Source organism: Penicillium angulare (genome assembly GCF_028827245.1).
Source record: "Penicillium angulare strain IBT 27051 chromosome Unknown utg000004l_segment0_segment0, whole genome shotgun sequence".
Classification (NCBI taxonomy): Eukaryota; Fungi; Ascomycota; class Eurotiomycetes; order Eurotiales; family Aspergillaceae; genus Penicillium; species Penicillium angulare.
This window is the reverse complement of record NW_026623163.1, coordinates 954,321-971,536: the sequence shown is the minus strand read 5'-3', so window position 1 is coordinate 971,536 and position 17,216 is coordinate 954,321. Positions and strand designations below refer to the sequence as shown.

Genomic DNA, 17,216 nt, shown 5'->3' with positions numbered 1-17,216 from the left:
TGTCCGATGGCTATAAATTAAACCCCATGCGATCGAAATGAATATTCATAATTGTAGCACGCGACAGTACAAAATGCGTCATGACTATTCGCCATGTCGTATACAGAGGCTCACGTTGATCTTTTAAACCGTTCAGTGCCAATTTCAGCCTCTTTCACACTGGATCGGTGGACGTGGACAAGCCTCTGCGATGTGGGTCCTGGCACTGTGGCGGGCCACGCAGAATCTGTCGATTCAACCGTGGAAACGCCGGTTTCACAGCCACCATAGGTAATGAAGGCGAATACGAAGACAGCGGACGTCAGCACTTTTCTTAGCGTATATTAGAAATAATAACACAGGATATCAAGATTACCTAGCTAAAGTATAGTTTATTGAGGTGGCATTTAAGAACAAAAAGTAGATTTGCAATCATGAGATCAATTTCCCCATCAGACTCTTGTAACATGTACTTCGTACCTACTCCCTATAGCGGAGGAAGACGGAGCGGACCCTAAAACCCTGCTAAACCAGCGTTTGGATACGACATCGTACATCTGATACGTCCCCCTGGCCCGTTGATAGGATGGGAAAGACGATCAGAACGGGAATCATGTCCAAATGTAATCCCCCAATGGATTTTTTACAGCAAAATTAGAAAAATCGCTTTAATTGGTAACTGTCCACACGAGATTATCGTCCCTCCCCCTCCCCGGCCCCTCTCCACCCTGCTTGGCCCTGAGACGCCCCATAATACCTCGTCTTCTTTCTACTCCGTATCTCCTTTTCTCCTTTGTACATTCATTACTCGCCGTCCTCTTGGGGTGTATATACTCGAATTTATTGGCACCGTGAAGCCCTTCTACGCACTACCCCCTTTTACTATCTGCGTCGCACTCCCGATTACCCGCCCGGCCCGCCGCGCACAACAGCCTTTGCAATCCTCCTCGTACCACATCCGATCTCGTGTATATAAGAACGAGCGGACCATATTTGGACATATTGTACAGAGTCGGTGAAGGATACATACTATTAGCGATGCGATTCTCGGCCCTGGGCCTGTTGGGGCTCTCTGGAGTACTGTCGGCAGCTGCAGTCTCCTTAGTCCATGGAGAGGAACAAGATTGGAATCGAGACGAGTCCACTCAGGAACCCAACTTCTTGAGTTTGCGACCAAGTCTGGCCCATCAATACGATAGTGACAGCAATATTCCCAAGGAGAAACATTTCGGTATGTACCACCTACCCCATCGATATAGATTGATCGACCTGGGAAATCTTGAGACCGTCCCAATCACGCAATTTTAGCTGACTCGTCATCGCTTTTAGTGGAATCTAGGTATTTCAACTTTGCATCAATTGGAGACTGTTAGCCTCAGATATACTAACTTTGAATTTTGTGTAGCTTCCATTACCACTATGACGGTCGGTATGTATTTGTCGCACATTCCGATCCACATCGTCGCAAATGCTAACATTAATTTCTCCAGATTCGCGAACGAGACCTTACCGGACGAAAAAGTCGCTCCTTACCTATCCAACTTAATCCAAACCTACCTTGCGACAATGGACTCGATCGGCGCCGAGACATGGATTATGCATGGAACCCTCCTCTCCTGGTGGTGGAATATGAAGGTACGATGCGACCGCACATAGCACCAGGAATGCCTGCTAATAATGGGAATTGTTTAGATCTTCCCCTGGGACAACGACCTGGACGTTCAAATCTCGGAACCAACAATACACTTCCTAGCCGAATATTATAACTTCACCGATCACCATTTCGAAATTCCCGGCGTGGAAGGTGGTCGCACCTATCTCCTCGAGATCAACCCCTTCTATGTCGTCAAAAGCACCTTGGACAGGTTGAATGTGATCGACGGGCGATGGATCGACAAGTCATCGGGACTGTTTATCGACATCACGGCTGTTCGCCCAGATGATGCAAAGCGCCAGCGCGGACATTCTGAAGCATTGATGTGCAAGGATAAGCACCATTACGATGAGAGCGATATCTTCCCTCTTCGCGAAAGCTACTTTGAGGGGGTGCCTGTCAAGATTCCTTATGCTTATACCGAGCTGCTTGCTGAGGAATATGGTTCTTCGTCCATGACCAAGACCACTTTCAAAGACCACCATTTCAACGATAAGACCAAAGTCTGGGATCGTCTTACTTCAAAGGTGAAGCGCATGCTTCGACGAGGCTGGCGTGGTGATGACCTGCCCAAGAGAAGCCCTGGCACTGAGCCTGCTATACGCATGGATGCCGTTTGAAACACGATCTTCGTCAAGGCATTTGTTTTTTTCTTTCTTCTTTCTTCTCTTTGATACTCCAGTCTTTGGACTCAGCGTGACCATCTGGGAGAAATCCCTACCTTATCTTTTTCTGCATTCGCATGGCGTTGGCAGTCATCGTTTTGGATCTGGACATAACACTTTTGGCATTTCTTGTACCAACATGGTTTTGCAATGTGCACATAATTTTTCTTCTTCATGAATATCCGGACATTTTCATCCATGGATCACATGTATATGAATTTCGTCATATTTACTCAAGAGCTGGGGTTTAATGATTCAAATCCCTCTAAAAATCAAATATACTGTGTTGATCTATTATATTAGCGATTCCTTTTTTTAAGTGATATGATATTCACCGACTTGTGCAAATTAACCTTCCCTGTGGAATCAGCAGCGATTAATCTTGTTGATTTTGTAGTTTCGTGAAATAAGGTTGAACAATGTCTTACTTCGGGGATAACGTCTCCACGCCTAATCTGGTAAACAGTCCCGAGCTGACTAGCTGAGTCATTTCTAACTTTCCAAAGTCACATGGCGCATTTTGGCCCCTGCTATTGCAGCCTGAGCCTAGAATCTTAGTTCAGGCCATTTTTTTGAATCCCTGATCTCTTCCTTATCTGATGGGAGAATGTGGCAAGCGAGATCTGACTCTCTTGCACCATGTCGTTCCACTCAGCTTCCCCGGAAGGGTTGAACAACTCATCCACCAGTGATAATTCTCCGAACACCGTGCAACATAATATCCCCGCCACCGCCCCGCGCCCGTCAACCGACTACTCCACTTCGCGAAGCTGTGTAACATGTCGTCGTCGCAAGGTTCGCTGTAACAAGCGCTCGCCTTGTTCCAATTGTGTGAAGGCTGGTACCGACTGTATCTTTCCTCCGCCTGGTCGGGCTCCGCGCAAATCGAAGCGCCCGCCCGATGCGGAGCTTCTGTCCCGGCTGCGACGGCTGGAGGGTGTCATTGAGCATTTGAGTGGGAAGAACGGCGAGACGGGTTCAAATTCTAGTCTGTCGCCGACTCAGATTCTTAATTCTACTTTTCCGAGTGCGCCTCAAACCAATACTACTAATACGACGACATCACCACCACCACAATTTTCTCATCTCCCTACAACTACAAATACAAATACAGACCCGGCTTCCTCGGCGGATGCTAAAGCTCAGAATGGCGTTTGCCCCTTTGAAGATAGTGATCCTAAGAAACTTGCACCGCGCAAATTTGAAAATGAGTTTGGAAGACTGGTGATTGATGAGGGCCGCAGTCGCTATGTGAGCAATCGGTTATGGGCCAGTCTTGGGGACGAGGTATATACATTTCAGCTGCTAGCATTTTTATATGTGTGACATTCCGCTGACAAATTCAAGGTCGAAGAACTGCAAGATATTTTGGATCACTCCTCGTCCGAGGAAGAAGATATTCCATCTCCTGAGTCCTCCCACTCGGGCTCTCACGATGGATTCCTTTTCGGATACTACTCCCTAGCACATTCTCTACGAGAGTTCCACCCACCACTCCCAAAGGTCTCAAAATTCTGGGAAATTTACAAGGAGAATGTTGCACCTTTAATTACCATTCTCCACAAGCCGACTGCTAGGAATCTTTTAGTCGAAGCCGCACAGCACCCCGAGGCCCTGGATAAAAACTCAGAAGCTTTGGTGTTCGCCATCTATCTGTCTGCTATTGTCAGCTTGAAACCCGATGAGTGCCTTGAGAAGCTTGGAGAAGATCGAAAGGCGGCAGTCAAACGTTATCGATTCGCTGTGGAACAGGCGCTGTCGAAAGCAGGCTTCCTCAACACTCAAAGCTTGGTACTTCTACAGGCCGCCGTGCTTTTCTTAGTTTGTGTCCGCCGAGAGGATGATTCGAAGTTTGTTTGGTCTATGGATGCTATCGTTCTTCGACTTGCACAAGGTCTTGGTATTCACCGCGATGGAACTAATTTTGCGCTGAAACCATTCGAAACGGAGATGCGCCGTCGGCTTTGGTGGCATATATGTCTCATGGATATCCGATCCTCTGAGGATCATGGAACTGATCCGCTCATTCACGAGAGCATGTATGATGCGCGAGTACCATTGAATGTGAATGATGATGACATCTATCCTGAAATGACCGAGGCACCAGTGGAGAAAGAAGGATGCACCGACATGACATTCTGTCTCATTCGCTGTGAAATCACAAGTGCGCTGAGACGGGCAAACTATACCTGTCCTGGCAGCCGATTCAGGATGGGTGAATCCGCTCCATCCACCGAGCGTTGTGAACGGATGATTGAGATCATCAGTAACCGGGTAGAGGAACGATACATTAAGCATTGTGATATGGATATTCCTATCCACTGGGCAGCTGCAACAGTTGGGAGGCTCATTCTTGCCAAGCTGTGGCTAATTGTGCATCATCCTATGACCCGGAAAGATCGCGCCACAAACGTATCTCAAGCAACTCGCGAGAGTCTATTCCTCACCGCTATCGAAGTTCTTGAGTTCGGTCGACTTCTCGAAGCAGACCCCAAAACAGCTAAATGGGGCTGGCTGTTCAGGACCAACATGCAATGGCACGGAGTCGCCTTCATCTTATCCGAAGTATGTGTCCGACCAATTTGCCCCATTACAGATCGAGCTTGGAATGCCATCAAGTCCATGTATTCGGACTGGAAAGCTCAATCAACTCACAAAAAAGGCATGCTCTGGCGTCCACTCGATGCCTTGATGAAACGTGCTGCCGCTACTCGAGCCAAACAGCAACAGGAACTGCGGCAAGACTTCGGAGTAAACCCACCCTCCCTCAATAGGTCTATACCTGATTTCGCAACGACACACCACCACACTCTCCCACAAATTCATATGCCCTTACAATCCCAGACTGTAACATCTGGTCGAATCAATAATATCCCGGTCGCTGATACTCCTGCTAATATTGATCTCAGCGTTGGTCCATGGGATGCTTTGCAAGGCATCTTCCATGACACAAATATTCTGGCTCCTATTTCCATGGAAAATTCCCAAATGGCCTATCCCTCTACAAATTCGCTTCCATCGGGGGTATCATTCAATTTTAATACTACTCCTTCGATGAATAATCCTTTCATGACCCAAGAAAACCTTTCCGACAACTCTCCACTGAGCTGGGAAGAATGGGACAAAGTCATGCGAGACTTCCAAATGGACGTTGAAAATGATAATTCTGCAGCTGGAAATGTCTCTAGTGTTACGGAATGGTTTGCTTAATTGTATCATTTCTGGTGTTCTTCGAGGGGCATGTTTTAACTCGATTCCGGTATGGGCGTTTTGGTAAAACACCACGAGGATCTATCTCTCATACTCATGCTTGTTTATCTACGACGATTGATGATTCATTTGGCCCGTGGCGTCTAGTACTCTGACTTCCCTTTTCTTCACCCTACTCACTGTTTACATATTATGATCTTCTCTCTTAAAGATACCACTTCTTCCAGATCCTGTGTTATACATAACCAATAAAATTACATATGATCTAGAAATTTGGAACTCTTCCAATAAAGCTTATCCCAAATTCACAAATTGATCGTTTAGGGATGTGCAATTCTATAAGCCAAGGTAGTCAAACTACTTCTTTAGCTTGTCAGAGTCTTCCGGTTGAAGTAGCAATTTCAATACATTGCCATTCTTGCCAGGCGGCTATACATCCGCTACCATTGGCCACCTCATTTCATATCTCCCATTAATATGGACTGGCATTGTAGACTAGAAATTTTCATACATACTATATACAATCAAGAAAAATTACGCTCAACAATAAACACAGTAGATTGCCCAGGTGCACTTGCCAAGTATTGTATACTCCGATGTGGGTCCAGCCACACGTGACTTCATCGATAACGAAGCTCCCAGCTGGCATCATTGATATCCCCGATGGATCTTCCACCCCACGCCATTGTTTCCCCAAACGACTCCCAATCTTCCTAAAACACATATTCGCAGATACGTGGCCGCGAAGCTCCACGTAACTCTTTAAAAAGTCTCATACACCTCGAAATCCACTCAATTCCATCATCATGCCCGCCAAACGCCACGCGGCCTCATCTACCGCCGCACCAGCACCCTCAACAACTGCATCTCTCTCCTCTGGCCCTGCAACCCTCAAATCCAATTCCTCCGTCTTCGACATCGCCGGCCATGTCTGGCAACAGTACACCGCCAACACTTCCCAGCGTACATTGCTTCTGGATGCTTTCATGGCCTTCCTAGTCCTTGTCGGCGGTATTCAGTTCGTATACTGTGTTCTGGCTGGAAATTACGTACGTTGTCCCTTGTTTATTTCCCAGTACCATCGAGTTCAATATTCAGCCCCTGCATTTATATCTCAATTATATCTATTTACAACAGGACTAATCATAATATCTACCCAGCCCTTCAACGCCTTCCTGAGTGGCTTCAGCGCTGCAGTCGGCCAATTCGTCCTCACAGCTTCGCTCCGTATGCAGACTAGTGATTCGGGCGCTACCTCTTCGTCAAAGCCTAGTTCGAAGGGGAAGAATGCCCGTTTCGCAGATGAGGAAGAGCAGGAGGAGGGCATTTCGCATGAGCGTGCATTTGCGGATTATATCTTTGGTTCTCTGATTCTACACTTCTTCTGCATTAACTTCATTAACTAGAGGGGTTTTTGTGGATATCGCCGTTGAGGTGAGCGAGAACACTGTTGGTGTGAGATTGTTGGATAAAACTTACCCTGTGGGGATCGATGTATCCCGGTTTTCTGTGCTAGATGACTTCTGATTCCTCTGATTAACGCTTCGAATCTTTGGCGTGCATGTTTCCTTTTGTATACAATACCAATGCAGCATATTAAGGCTTCATCTTTTGCTTAGTGTTTCTGTAATTCTTGTAGTTGATAGCCTACTATATGGCGGTGTATGTTTTCAGATATTGTAGTATGTCGGCTTTTGGGAGTATCTTTTGGGTATCTTGTTCAATTCAGGGTTGACACCTGATCTACATAATTCAGGTAGACTTTTATATTACACCATAGGTATAGCAGAATCGACTAATGGACTCTATTCCATATGTTCAAGTGGGTGACTCAAAATGTTCGCCCTGGTCTCCGAGGAATCTGAGGCTTTTTGACCACACTGCCTCCTGATCCACCGCCACCATTTATACCGGGTCGAGAGGAAGAAGAGGCAGATACGCCTCCGACTTTACCTGGTCTCTTGATGATCGGACGTCTTACAGCAGACCCTCCAACTTCGATTTCTCTCTTGCGTCGAGTGGGATCGCTGCGCTCTTCATCGCGTTTCTTCATAGCTGCAGCACGTTCACGATCCGCCGCCATTTGCTCTTCAATTTCCATGCGCTTGTTGAATTCTAGTTCTGTAACACGTCGGTCACGCTGGGAGTAACCCTTTTCCTTGACAGAGTAGAAAACACCACCAAGCTCGGCGAGCCACTAGGTTTGAATTAGTTAAGGATTCGGGATGTAGGTTTAGAGGAAATGTTAGAACTTACATGTGGGTCAACTGCTGTTACAGTAGACATGTACTCCTTAGCGGTCAATATTAATTCGTGGTAAACGACGTATTCAGGCACATAACCGAGCCCGTACAAGGCACTCGTTGGATGTAAAGCCATAGTCACGCTGGTGCGCAGATTGATGAATTCACCAATTCCCTTCACACGTGCGGCTTGGTGGTAGAACCCAGAGCAGATGCATTTCCGGATGACATCCCAATCAGTGCCGCAGCTGGTAAGAGGCAGTTTTTGTTGATTCATGATATCGTACAACTGGTCGCGAACTTCCTTTGCACGTCGAAGTGTTTTTCCATGGAGGAAGTGACGGGTACACCAACCATCCGAGAAGCCGTTGGATTTCCATTGAGAATATACGTGAAGTAAAGTAAGATGGTCTGATTCTGGGACAAAGAACTTCTCACGAGCTGAATCAGACTCCTCTTGTCGCTCTTTGGGACGGTAGAAAACATTTGGCACAGAAAGCATGGAGACAATAGTCAGCATTTCCTCGCTGCAATCGTACTCATCTGAGGCCATGATGAGAAGCTTGGCAAGAGGAGGATCCATTGGAAAAGGTGTCATTTGACGACCTAGCGGGGTTAGGTCGCCCAGGTTATCCAATGCCCCGAGCGACCAGAGCTCGAAAAGAGACGTAGAAATCGTTTCCTGGGGAGGTGGGTCCATGAAGTCAAAATCCAAGAGGTCCTTCACTCCAAGCGATTTCAATAGCAAGACAGTGTTGGACAGACTGGTGCGCTGAATTTCGGGAATTGTTGAGATGTAAAGCTCGTTCTTATAAGCGGTTTCGGTATACAAGCGGTAAGCTTTTCCAGGGCCTGTTCGTCCAGCACGTCCAGATCGCTGGTTTGAGTTGGCCTGAGAGATTGGTGTTATTTGGAGGGTGTCCATGCCCATTTTCGGATTGTACACCTTAAGCTTCGAGTATCCGGAATCAACGACAAACATGATACCGTCAACAGTTAAACTAGTTTCTGCAATGTTTGTAGCAACGATAACTTTGCGAACGCCCGCGTCCGCTCTTTCGAAAATCTTTGCCTGTTGCTCTGCTGGCATTTGACTGTAAATCGGTAGAATACTGAGAGGTGAGGGATCGTTCAGCAATTTTAAACGCTCAGCAACAAGTTCGCATGTTGCTTCGATGTCTTCTTGACCAGTCATGAAAACTAGAATATCGCCCTGGCCTTGAGAAACGTGGATGGCCAAGACCTGCTTGACTGCACTGTCCACATAATCTTCACAAGGGGTTCGTGAGAAATGTGTATCGACGGGGAAAGTTCTGCCGGGAATAATGAACTCAGGAGCTCCACCGTAGAAACGCGAAAATCGATCTGCGTTCATGGTCGCGGAAGTAACGATCAGCTTGAGGTCCCTTCGCCGTGTAAGAACCTTCTTTAGAAGTCCCATCAAAACATCTGTATTCAAAGCACGTTCGTGGGCTTCATCCATAATGATACATGAGTATTTATCCAAATCGGATTGTGTGAGAGACTCTCGTAAGAGCACACCATCGGTCATGTCTATTTTAACAATGTTAGAGATGCTCGAAATGTTTAGCAAATGAGTTTGTTAGCACGTACACTTGATCACAGTTTCATCACTAGTACAATCCTCGAAACGAATGGCATATCCAACAGTGCCTCCTAGGTCCACTTCCATTTCCTCACTAACACGTTTTGCGACACTCATAGCCGCCACACGGCGAGGCTGTGTGCAACCGATCATGCCAAGCTTCGAGTAACCGTCTTCGTGAAGGAATTGGGTCAACTGGGTTGTCTTTCCTGAACCTGTCTCGCCAACTACGATCACAACCTGGTTGTCACGAATGACTCGCAATAGATCCTCGCGTACCGCAAACGCTGGAAGGTACTCTCGTTGTTCACGCAAAGTTTTGCTCCTACTAAATGAGCTGGCACCGCCCTCCTCTTTCTTCAAGTGTTTCGCAAACTTGTTACCTCCGCCTTTATATACTTCCTCCACAGGCATGGCGACAGCGCTGTCTCCTTCATCTTCCTTGACTCCCATCAGGTTTCCCAAAGCTGTGCCGGCCATGTTCGTAGCTTCCTGGGCCTGCTTTTGGCGTTCGCGTTGTTGTCTCCGTTCACGAACGACTTTGCTTCCCTTCCGACTAAAAACCGCCATGTCGCTCTGCGGATCTCGAATGGCGGAAATCGGCTCCAGCTGCTTGGTGAAAATCGTGCGTCCATCGAGAAAGGGTGGTCGAAGGTCGTGGACTAACAGGTGAACTCGAGTCGCCTCCTCATCATCTGGCATGAAGTCGCCTTCCATGTTACGCCTCTGCGCAATACCAGACGTGAGCATGCGATTTGTCTCCCAGTCGTCATTTTCCTTGCGCCTAGCATCTCGTATTTGATGTGGGAGGTGCGAATCGCCTTTTTGTCTTTTGGCCGGTGGGCCCATATCTTGACGAGACATCTTGGTGTATGTTCTCCTGACCTCCGGATCAGGGCGACTCGAAATCGGACTCAAAAGCGCGCCGGGGTAGAATGTTAAGCTCGATCAAGTGCAGTTGAAATGTCCGATCAAACAGTGCAAACTGTTATCAGTCACGTGTTATGTACTAGTAGACAGGAATCTGTTGACCGTCTAGAGATGGTAACGAGATTTTTAGATTTTTATTCTTTCTAAAAAGAGAAGATAATAGTGAGAAGCTATGTTCATTATTCTAGTCAGACTCCAGTGCTCCGTATGCTGCTTCGTACCCTAACTGTATTTATACTTGAGTAGGAACATTGATCGCTTTATCGGAACACCAAGCAGCGGCCCCGCATCGTCATTTCAACTTTTGAGCGTCCTGTGCCGCATTGCTCCAAACCATCCTCAAAATCCCCCATCGCCACCATGTCCAGTCAAAAGCAGATTGACCCCAAGAAGCAGCAAGGTGAGACTTTCTTCTCATGGTATCATCGAGACGACTATTGCTAACACGCGTTCCTCGCTCCAGAGCTGCAGGTCCAGTACACGACCTTCAAGAACACCCTTCAACAATTAGCATCGAAAATTGGCGATATCGAGCAAGAGGCTGAGGAGCACAGACTGGTCATTGAAACCCTGAGCCCTCTCTCTGAAGACCGGAAATGCTTTCGCATGGTGAATGGGGTGCTGGTCGAGCGCACTGTTAAAGATGTCCTCCCGAACCTCAAGACCAACTCAGAGGGACTGCAATCAGTGATTGAAGATATGTTGAAGCAATACAAGTCTAAGCAAGGGGAGCTGGATAGCTGGAAGGTGAGTTTGTCTAGATCTTTCCGCCAATATATATTTATGTCAACAGAACAGTGCTAATCTATCCTGTCACAACATATAGAAGAAGAACAACATCCAGGTTGTCCAGCCTTAAAAAGCATTTGATCAAGCTGTATAATTTGATTCACGCTTCCTCCAGGGCTTTGGGCCTAGCTGCTTAACTGGCGGTCTATGCATATGGAAGAGAGGTATCACAGGCGTCCAGGGATACGAGACAAAGACTAGAGCCTAGCATAACTCCATTTTAATCATGACGGAATATGAAAACAACAATGACACAAGCCCATATACTATGTTTGCTGGGGTCAATGCAAGCCTAGATGCCTGACCCTCAAGAGGCCTATGCGTCGGGCCTTGAAACTCAAGCGATGCAGGGGAGTCAACTATGCCGTCATGACAAGTCATAATTCAGCAGACAGGGCTTGCAGATGGCAACCTTCTTTCTTTCTAAGGCGAAAAGGTAAAAAAGAAAATAAGAAAATCGTGATGTAGTGTACTTTTTACTCCATAGTAGGTGTTTTATATTCTGTTCTAATGAGTCCTCAAGCACTTTGGGGCGGGATACGGAGATGTATCATAAATACCGTATATTATTTTGGTCCAGTGTTCATCGCTTGAGGAGAGCCGTAAATACCCGTAAATACAACACTCCCGCAATCGACCGGAAGCTCGTCGCTCGCTTTCGACCCTTTTCTGCTTTCTTTCTCCTCAGGGTTTCTTCAACTCGTCATCCTTTCATTATCTTGGTTCACAGAGACTGAATTTTAATTAAATTTCCGATCCTACAATCCGGTGACTGTGGTGGTCGAAAATTCGATACAAAGGCCTACATCTACATTATCTACTTGGTAAGTAGCCAACCCGGAGGCGTCCTTCGATCAGGGAGTTCTGGTTCGCCAATTGACCTCAGCGTGGACGGGGACCCTCTTCAACACCATTCGCGCGCTCTGACCTTTAACCATAACCCCAAGACGAATCGGAATAAAATAAGTTTGACAATCCAGTTCTTTGGATCTCCTCTTTACCCAAAAAAGGTAGCTTGACATGCCCCCATCTTCCCCCTCACCCCTGCGCAACGTGCGACCGTCGGACAGTTGGGCTCCTCCCCCAATCCGACCCACTCTCGACACTTTCCGTGTTGCATCCCGCGTCACAATCCAGCTGGCTTTCGCGAGGCGCGCATAATTGTTATTTGGCACTGCAGTGACTGGTGCAACGCGATCGCATTCCGCTTGACCGCTGAAACCCTCCCTCGATTTCTAATCCTTTCCTTTTTCGGTGCACAAGAGCTAATCGGGTGTCATTGCGCGCGTCGCCAGTACAGGAAGCCACAGCGCATTATTGCCAAATCCCCCACTTGGCTGACGTTCCTGCCTTGAGTTTGCTGTGTGTGAAGCGGTTCGTACCCAGCCAATACCTTATTCCCTCCTGTTTCCGATCCTGTCATTCGTGTCGGGCTGTCTGCATCGGAATTGATCGCGCGCCGGGCATTCAGATCTGACGTGGTCCTGCCAACAGAGCAAATATACGCCCCAGTTGTTGTCGCCCGATCCGAAGTCTAGCGCATTTTTCAAACCACTCATAACCATGTCGTCGGCCTCACCATCCAAAGAGCCGGAACTTGACCCCGAGGTTCAGTCGGGTGAAGAGCAAGACCAAATGGACAAAGACCAGCACGATCCGACCGGACAGGGACAGGGCGAGTTTGAAGTGAAGGAGCAAGATCGGTGGCTCCCGATTGCAAATGGTTAGTTGCGTCTTCGTGCATCTCTTTTCTGTTGTTCTGATTTGCGCGTACCTTACTGCTGGCCGCTGCCGGTTACTTTTGGCCTTCCCCGCCTTTACCATACACACGCCCTTTCACAAACCCACCCAACTTTATCTCCAGAATAGCGGACTTTTGCTATTTACATCTCCTCTTTGCTTGTGTTTTGAACCCCGCGCCATATACTGCCGTATTTTGAAAGATATAATACCCCTCACGATTATTCTCTTCATATGACCTTTCACTCATCGCATACGATGACTCTCGAGTGTCTCGCTGTGGGTTCATGATGCTAACATGCGATTATCATAGTTGCTCGTATCATGAAACTCGCTTTGCCCGACAATGCCAAGATAGCAAAGGAAGCAAAAGAATGCATGCAGGAGTGTGTGAGCGAGTTCATCTCGTTTATCACCAGCGAGGGTAAGTCACACCCAGGAAACCGCTCGTTTTGTTCTGATATTGACTCTTCAAAAAGCTTCCGAGAAGTGTCAGCAGGAGAAGCGCAAGACTGTTAACGGTGAAGATATCTTGTTCGCCATGACATCCCTTGGCTTTGAGAACTACGCTGAAGCTCTTAAAATCTACCTTTCCAAGTACCGCGAGGTAAGCTTTCGTTTCCATGAATGTGATGCAAGTGCATGCGCTAATGTTTATTGTAGACTCAATCAGCCCGTGGTGAGAACCAGCCCCGACCTGGTAGCAGCGGTTATGGCGGTCCAGGAGGAGGCGGTTCTCAGGGCCGCCCTGGATTTCCAGAGGCAGGAGATGGTGCCAACAGTATTCTGAACCCCGGTATTGATCCATCTGAACAAGACGCATCCGCATATGGGTACCCTCCCATGGTAGGCCAACCTCACAATGGTGCTGGTGACTCATACTAGACGTTGAGTGTTCAAACAACGGCGTCGTTGACTTTTGATTATTGATCTAAATGACCGCATTGTGAGATGTGCGGAAGTCCTTGGTGTCGTTCTACAGTGTCAATTCATTCGCGCTCTGTACTGATATTGTGTTTTTTGAACATGATGTACTGGGCACAGGACTCGGATTCGGCTTATGCGTGTTGGGTTTTTTTTACTGTTTTGAATCACTTTTTTTTACCCTTCTTTTTTCTGGCGACATGTTGGTTCCTGCAAACGAGGGCCACTTGTCTGGTATGTTATGGAGTTGTGATGGGAATTCATGGGCGGATATATGATCTGGGCGACCTTGTATTTATGATGTCTTTTCTCTCCAAGTCCACTAGGGCCGCTTAGAAGCAAGACAAACCCCCTGCGGTTACAAATCCTCGATAAGCCCTGTGATCAGCCCTGTTAACCTCCAGTATCATGATTGGCCATATAGTTGCAGATGGACCCAATTCTCACGCTACTGTACGGAGTAGATGTTTGATACTAGTTAAGGTTCCTCCTAATCCTTCCGTTCTTATCTCTTCGGCAAAATTCTCTACCTCTTTGTTTTGATTTTGACTGTGACTTGCTTTCCTCTAATTACTGCATTTCCTCCTTACAATTCATTAGTATAGATGCAGTTCTAGGGTTTCTCCAACGCTTTTCTATTTGTTACATAATCCCACCGCCCACACAAAGTTCTCCGCATCCACGTGAGCTCCACCGGACCCGATCCCGCAGTTCTCGCTTTCCCAAACTTTTTCGCTTTCGTTGTCGCATGGAGAGTTTCTTTAACCTCGGGTAATCGTCTTTGCTTCTCATGATGCCTTGAAAAATACAGGCGTGATTTGTTTCTTCATCGAAGAATGCAGATGTTTGGTCGATCTGCACATGGGATGATGCCAATGATCCTTCTACAATGTCCACCCCCAACGATAACGCCTCCTCGCCGCTCCCGGGCGATGGGGTGAGCAAGCGCAAACAAGGTAAGACTCACCTCATGAGTTGATTGTAGGAAGAGAATTTCATAAGGAGTACCTGGGTTTCCCCCCAGGTCATACAATCCCCACCTCTGCCATTGAATTGCATTTCGAGTGACCAGAGATAACGGACTCGCTAACCGATGACTCAAAAAAAGCTCTAGGTTCCGCTGCCTGTGTTCACTGTCACCGGCGCAAAGTTCGCTGCGATGCCCGAGTCGTCGGAACCCCTTGCACAAACTGTCGCACCTCCGGCAAGACTGATTGCCGCATCCATGAAAAGAAAAAACGACTCGCTGTCCGCTCGATTCTTGATCCCGTTCCGATCCGATCTCGGCCTTTACCGACATCTGATCATGCAGCCAACCCTACAACTTCAGCCGGCACGCCGCTGCCGCCAAGCTTTCCAACTGCATTTGGAGGCAGCCCTGCGATTGGAAATAACCCCCCGCAGCAAACCTTCTTGTCCAATGCTACAGAACCATTTCGCCAAGGCCCAGACCTGTCACACGCCCACGAGGCTCACACAGAGATGGAGCAACATCTTGTGAAACTGATCGATGAAGAAGAATCTGGCCAAAGAGAAATCCAAAGGGGTGTTCGCGCTTTCTATGTCGGTCATGAACATTCGAACATGTCATTTTTGATTCGGCAGCAGCGAGATCAAGATGATGATGTATATCATTTTGCCAGCAATGAAATTCCTAGGAGGCAAATGAAGACTGGTCATGATCAACTTTTGATGGATGCGCTTACACTTCCCGAACCGGCACTCGCAGATGAGCTGGTTCAAGCATACTTCACCTATGTTAATCCAGGGTATCCAATTGTTGACGAGGATCTGTTCATGGCACAATACCGAAATCGGGACCCTTCAGATCCCCCTCCTGTTTTGTTGCTTCAAGCTATACTTCTTGTTGGAGCACACGTCACTCGCGGAAAAGCGGAGCGCGATGCTTTAAAAGAAATATTCTTCCGCCGTACCAAATATCTGTTCGATAATCGCGTTGAGCGAAATCGAGATATTTTAGTCCAAACTGCCTTGTTATTAACTTGGCATTCGGATAGCTCTGATGATGATGTAGCTGCAGACGCTCACTTTTGGGTCGGCGTGGCTGCTCGAATTGCTACTGGCTTAGGTATGCATAGAAATCCAGTCTCAAGTCGCTTTGTCACTCGAGACAGACGAATGTGGAGACGATGCTGGTATATCCTGGTCCAATTTGATGTGATGGTCTCTCTTTCATACGGACGGCCACAAGCTATGTAAGCAGTCATGCTTTATCTCTAATTCTGGATTTTCCACTAATTTCGTTCTTTAGAAATCTCGATGACTCTGATGTTTCGCCTTTAACACCGGCTGACTTTGAAAATTGTGGACCCCGTGTGCAAGCCGAGTTTGTGATTCACTTCACAGAACTATGTACTATGATTTCCTACTTGATAAGGGATCGGTTCGGACTCCGGGCCAGCGATGAGCGACGAAAGGCCGTTCTTCAGGAAGCCGATGAATCTCTCGCAAATTGGTCGTTAAAACTCCCTGATAATTTACGTCTTCGAGCATCCGACATGGACCCATGGTCTGCTATGCTACATCTCACCTATAACAATTTCTTAATTCTCCTTCATCGACCTCATCCAAGAGCATCGGCCTACTCTGATGACTACGGTCCGCACGACGCAGAAATTTGCAGTGCAGCTGCTGGAGTCATTGCTTCTATCTTTGAAGAACTCAGAATGAACGATCGACTGAAGTTCCTGTGGTACACCGGTGTCCACAATCTGTTCACAGCTATGATTCAAGTTCGTGTCGAGCTTCGCTTTTCCAATCCTGTTCTTGCAATCAACGCCTTGCGCCGATTCGACTCCGCATCTTATTCCTTACGAGAACTGGCTCAGTACTGGGTTCATGCAGGCACAATTCTGCGACTCTTTGAAAACTCCAAACGTCTCCAGGAAGATCTTCGCATGGCGACTACTGACCGATCCAAGTCATATAATGGAATTTCGTCTTCCAGCAAGATTCCTCTCACAGCCGTCGAAGCAGCAGCAGCCTTACAAGCTGTACATACACCACGCCCCATGTCATTTGGCGTACCCACCCCCGAATCAACACATACTCCTATACAGCAGTCAACACTATCGCCGCAACCTACTCCACAATTCGATAATTGGATTACAGCACCTCTTCGACTTAATGTTGGTCCATTGGAAAGAGACCCATACTCGAGTGCTTCGAATGCTATGCAAGTGGATCAAATGGATCAAACTCGCGATTATCCCGACTGGAGACAACTCTTTTCCTTCACGGATTCTGAACTCGCGATGCCGATGGCTGGAGATGGTCTTCTTGAGTTAGAAAACGAATGGAGGCAGATTTATTGGCAGGATACGCCGATGGCAGATCTCATGCAAGATGGAAGCTGGATGCCGCCTGCCTAGTATCTCTTCTTGAGAATGTACATGCAAGACCGGGATATATCCAGGCTAATTTCGAAATGTCTATCAACCTCCTCTCATCATCTT

General features: G+C 47.4%; 7 protein-coding genes across 7 annotated transcripts; 6 read left to right on the top strand and 1 right to left on the bottom strand.

Annotated features, from left to right (window-relative positions):
* Positions 1-1,017: 1,017 nt before the first annotated feature.
* N7478_004291 (uncharacterized protein) lies at positions 1,018-2,253 on the top strand (the record flags this gene model as incomplete). Its single annotated transcript, XM_056920505.1, has 3 exons — positions 1,018-1,210; positions 1,385-1,614; positions 1,672-2,253. The coding sequence occupies 3 exons, from the start codon at positions 1,018-1,020 to the stop codon at positions 2,251-2,253; spliced, it is 1,005 nt and encodes a 334-aa protein (XP_056778542.1).
* A 684-nt stretch (positions 2,254-2,937) lies between these two features.
* On the top strand, positions 2,938-5,508 carry N7478_004290 (putative C6 transcription factor; the record flags this gene model as incomplete). Its single annotated transcript, XM_056920504.1, has 2 exons — positions 2,938-3,585; positions 3,646-5,508. 2 exons carry the CDS (start codon positions 2,938-2,940, stop codon positions 5,506-5,508), a joined length of 2,511 nt encoding a protein of 836 aa, XP_056778541.1.
* Positions 5,509-6,314: 806 nt separating this feature from the next.
* Positions 6,315-6,914, top strand: N7478_004289 (putative oligosaccharyl transferase subunit Dad1; the record flags this gene model as incomplete). Its single annotated transcript, XM_056920503.1, has 2 exons — positions 6,315-6,557; positions 6,669-6,914. The coding sequence occupies 2 exons, from the start codon at positions 6,315-6,317 to the stop codon at positions 6,912-6,914; spliced, it is 489 nt and encodes a 162-aa protein (XP_056778540.1).
* A 425-nt stretch (positions 6,915-7,339) lies between these two features.
* Positions 7,340-10,221, bottom strand: N7478_004288 (putative mRNA splicing factor RNA helicase (Prp16); the record flags this gene model as incomplete). Its single annotated transcript, XM_056920502.1, has 3 exons — positions 7,340-7,705; positions 7,765-9,305; positions 9,366-10,221. The coding sequence occupies 3 exons, from the start codon at positions 10,219-10,221 to the stop codon at positions 7,340-7,342; spliced, it is 2,763 nt and encodes a 920-aa protein (XP_056778539.1).
* Positions 10,222-10,647: 426 nt separating this feature from the next.
* On the top strand, positions 10,648-11,146 carry N7478_004287 (putative prefoldin subunit 2; the record flags this gene model as incomplete). The annotated part of the gene is made up of 3 exons (XM_056920501.1): positions 10,648-10,687; positions 10,751-11,034; positions 11,114-11,146. The coding sequence occupies 3 exons, from the start codon at positions 10,648-10,650 to the stop codon at positions 11,144-11,146; spliced, it is 357 nt and encodes a 118-aa protein (XP_056778538.1).
* A 1,493-nt stretch (positions 11,147-12,639) lies between these two features.
* N7478_004286 (nuclear transcription factor Y subunit beta) lies at positions 12,640-13,701 on the top strand (the record flags this gene model as incomplete). The annotated part of the gene is made up of 4 exons (XM_056920500.1): positions 12,640-12,799; positions 13,130-13,240; positions 13,296-13,423; positions 13,480-13,701. The coding sequence occupies 4 exons, from the start codon at positions 12,640-12,642 to the stop codon at positions 13,699-13,701; spliced, it is 621 nt and encodes a 206-aa protein (XP_056778537.1).
* A 928-nt stretch (positions 13,702-14,629) lies between these two features.
* Positions 14,630-17,132, top strand: N7478_004285 (Zn(II)2Cys6 transcription factor; the record flags this gene model as incomplete). The annotated part of the gene is made up of 3 exons (XM_056920499.1): positions 14,630-14,696; positions 14,855-15,956; positions 16,013-17,132. The coding sequence occupies 3 exons, from the start codon at positions 14,630-14,632 to the stop codon at positions 17,130-17,132; spliced, it is 2,289 nt and encodes a 762-aa protein (XP_056778536.1).
* Positions 17,133-17,216: the final 84 nt, after the last annotated feature.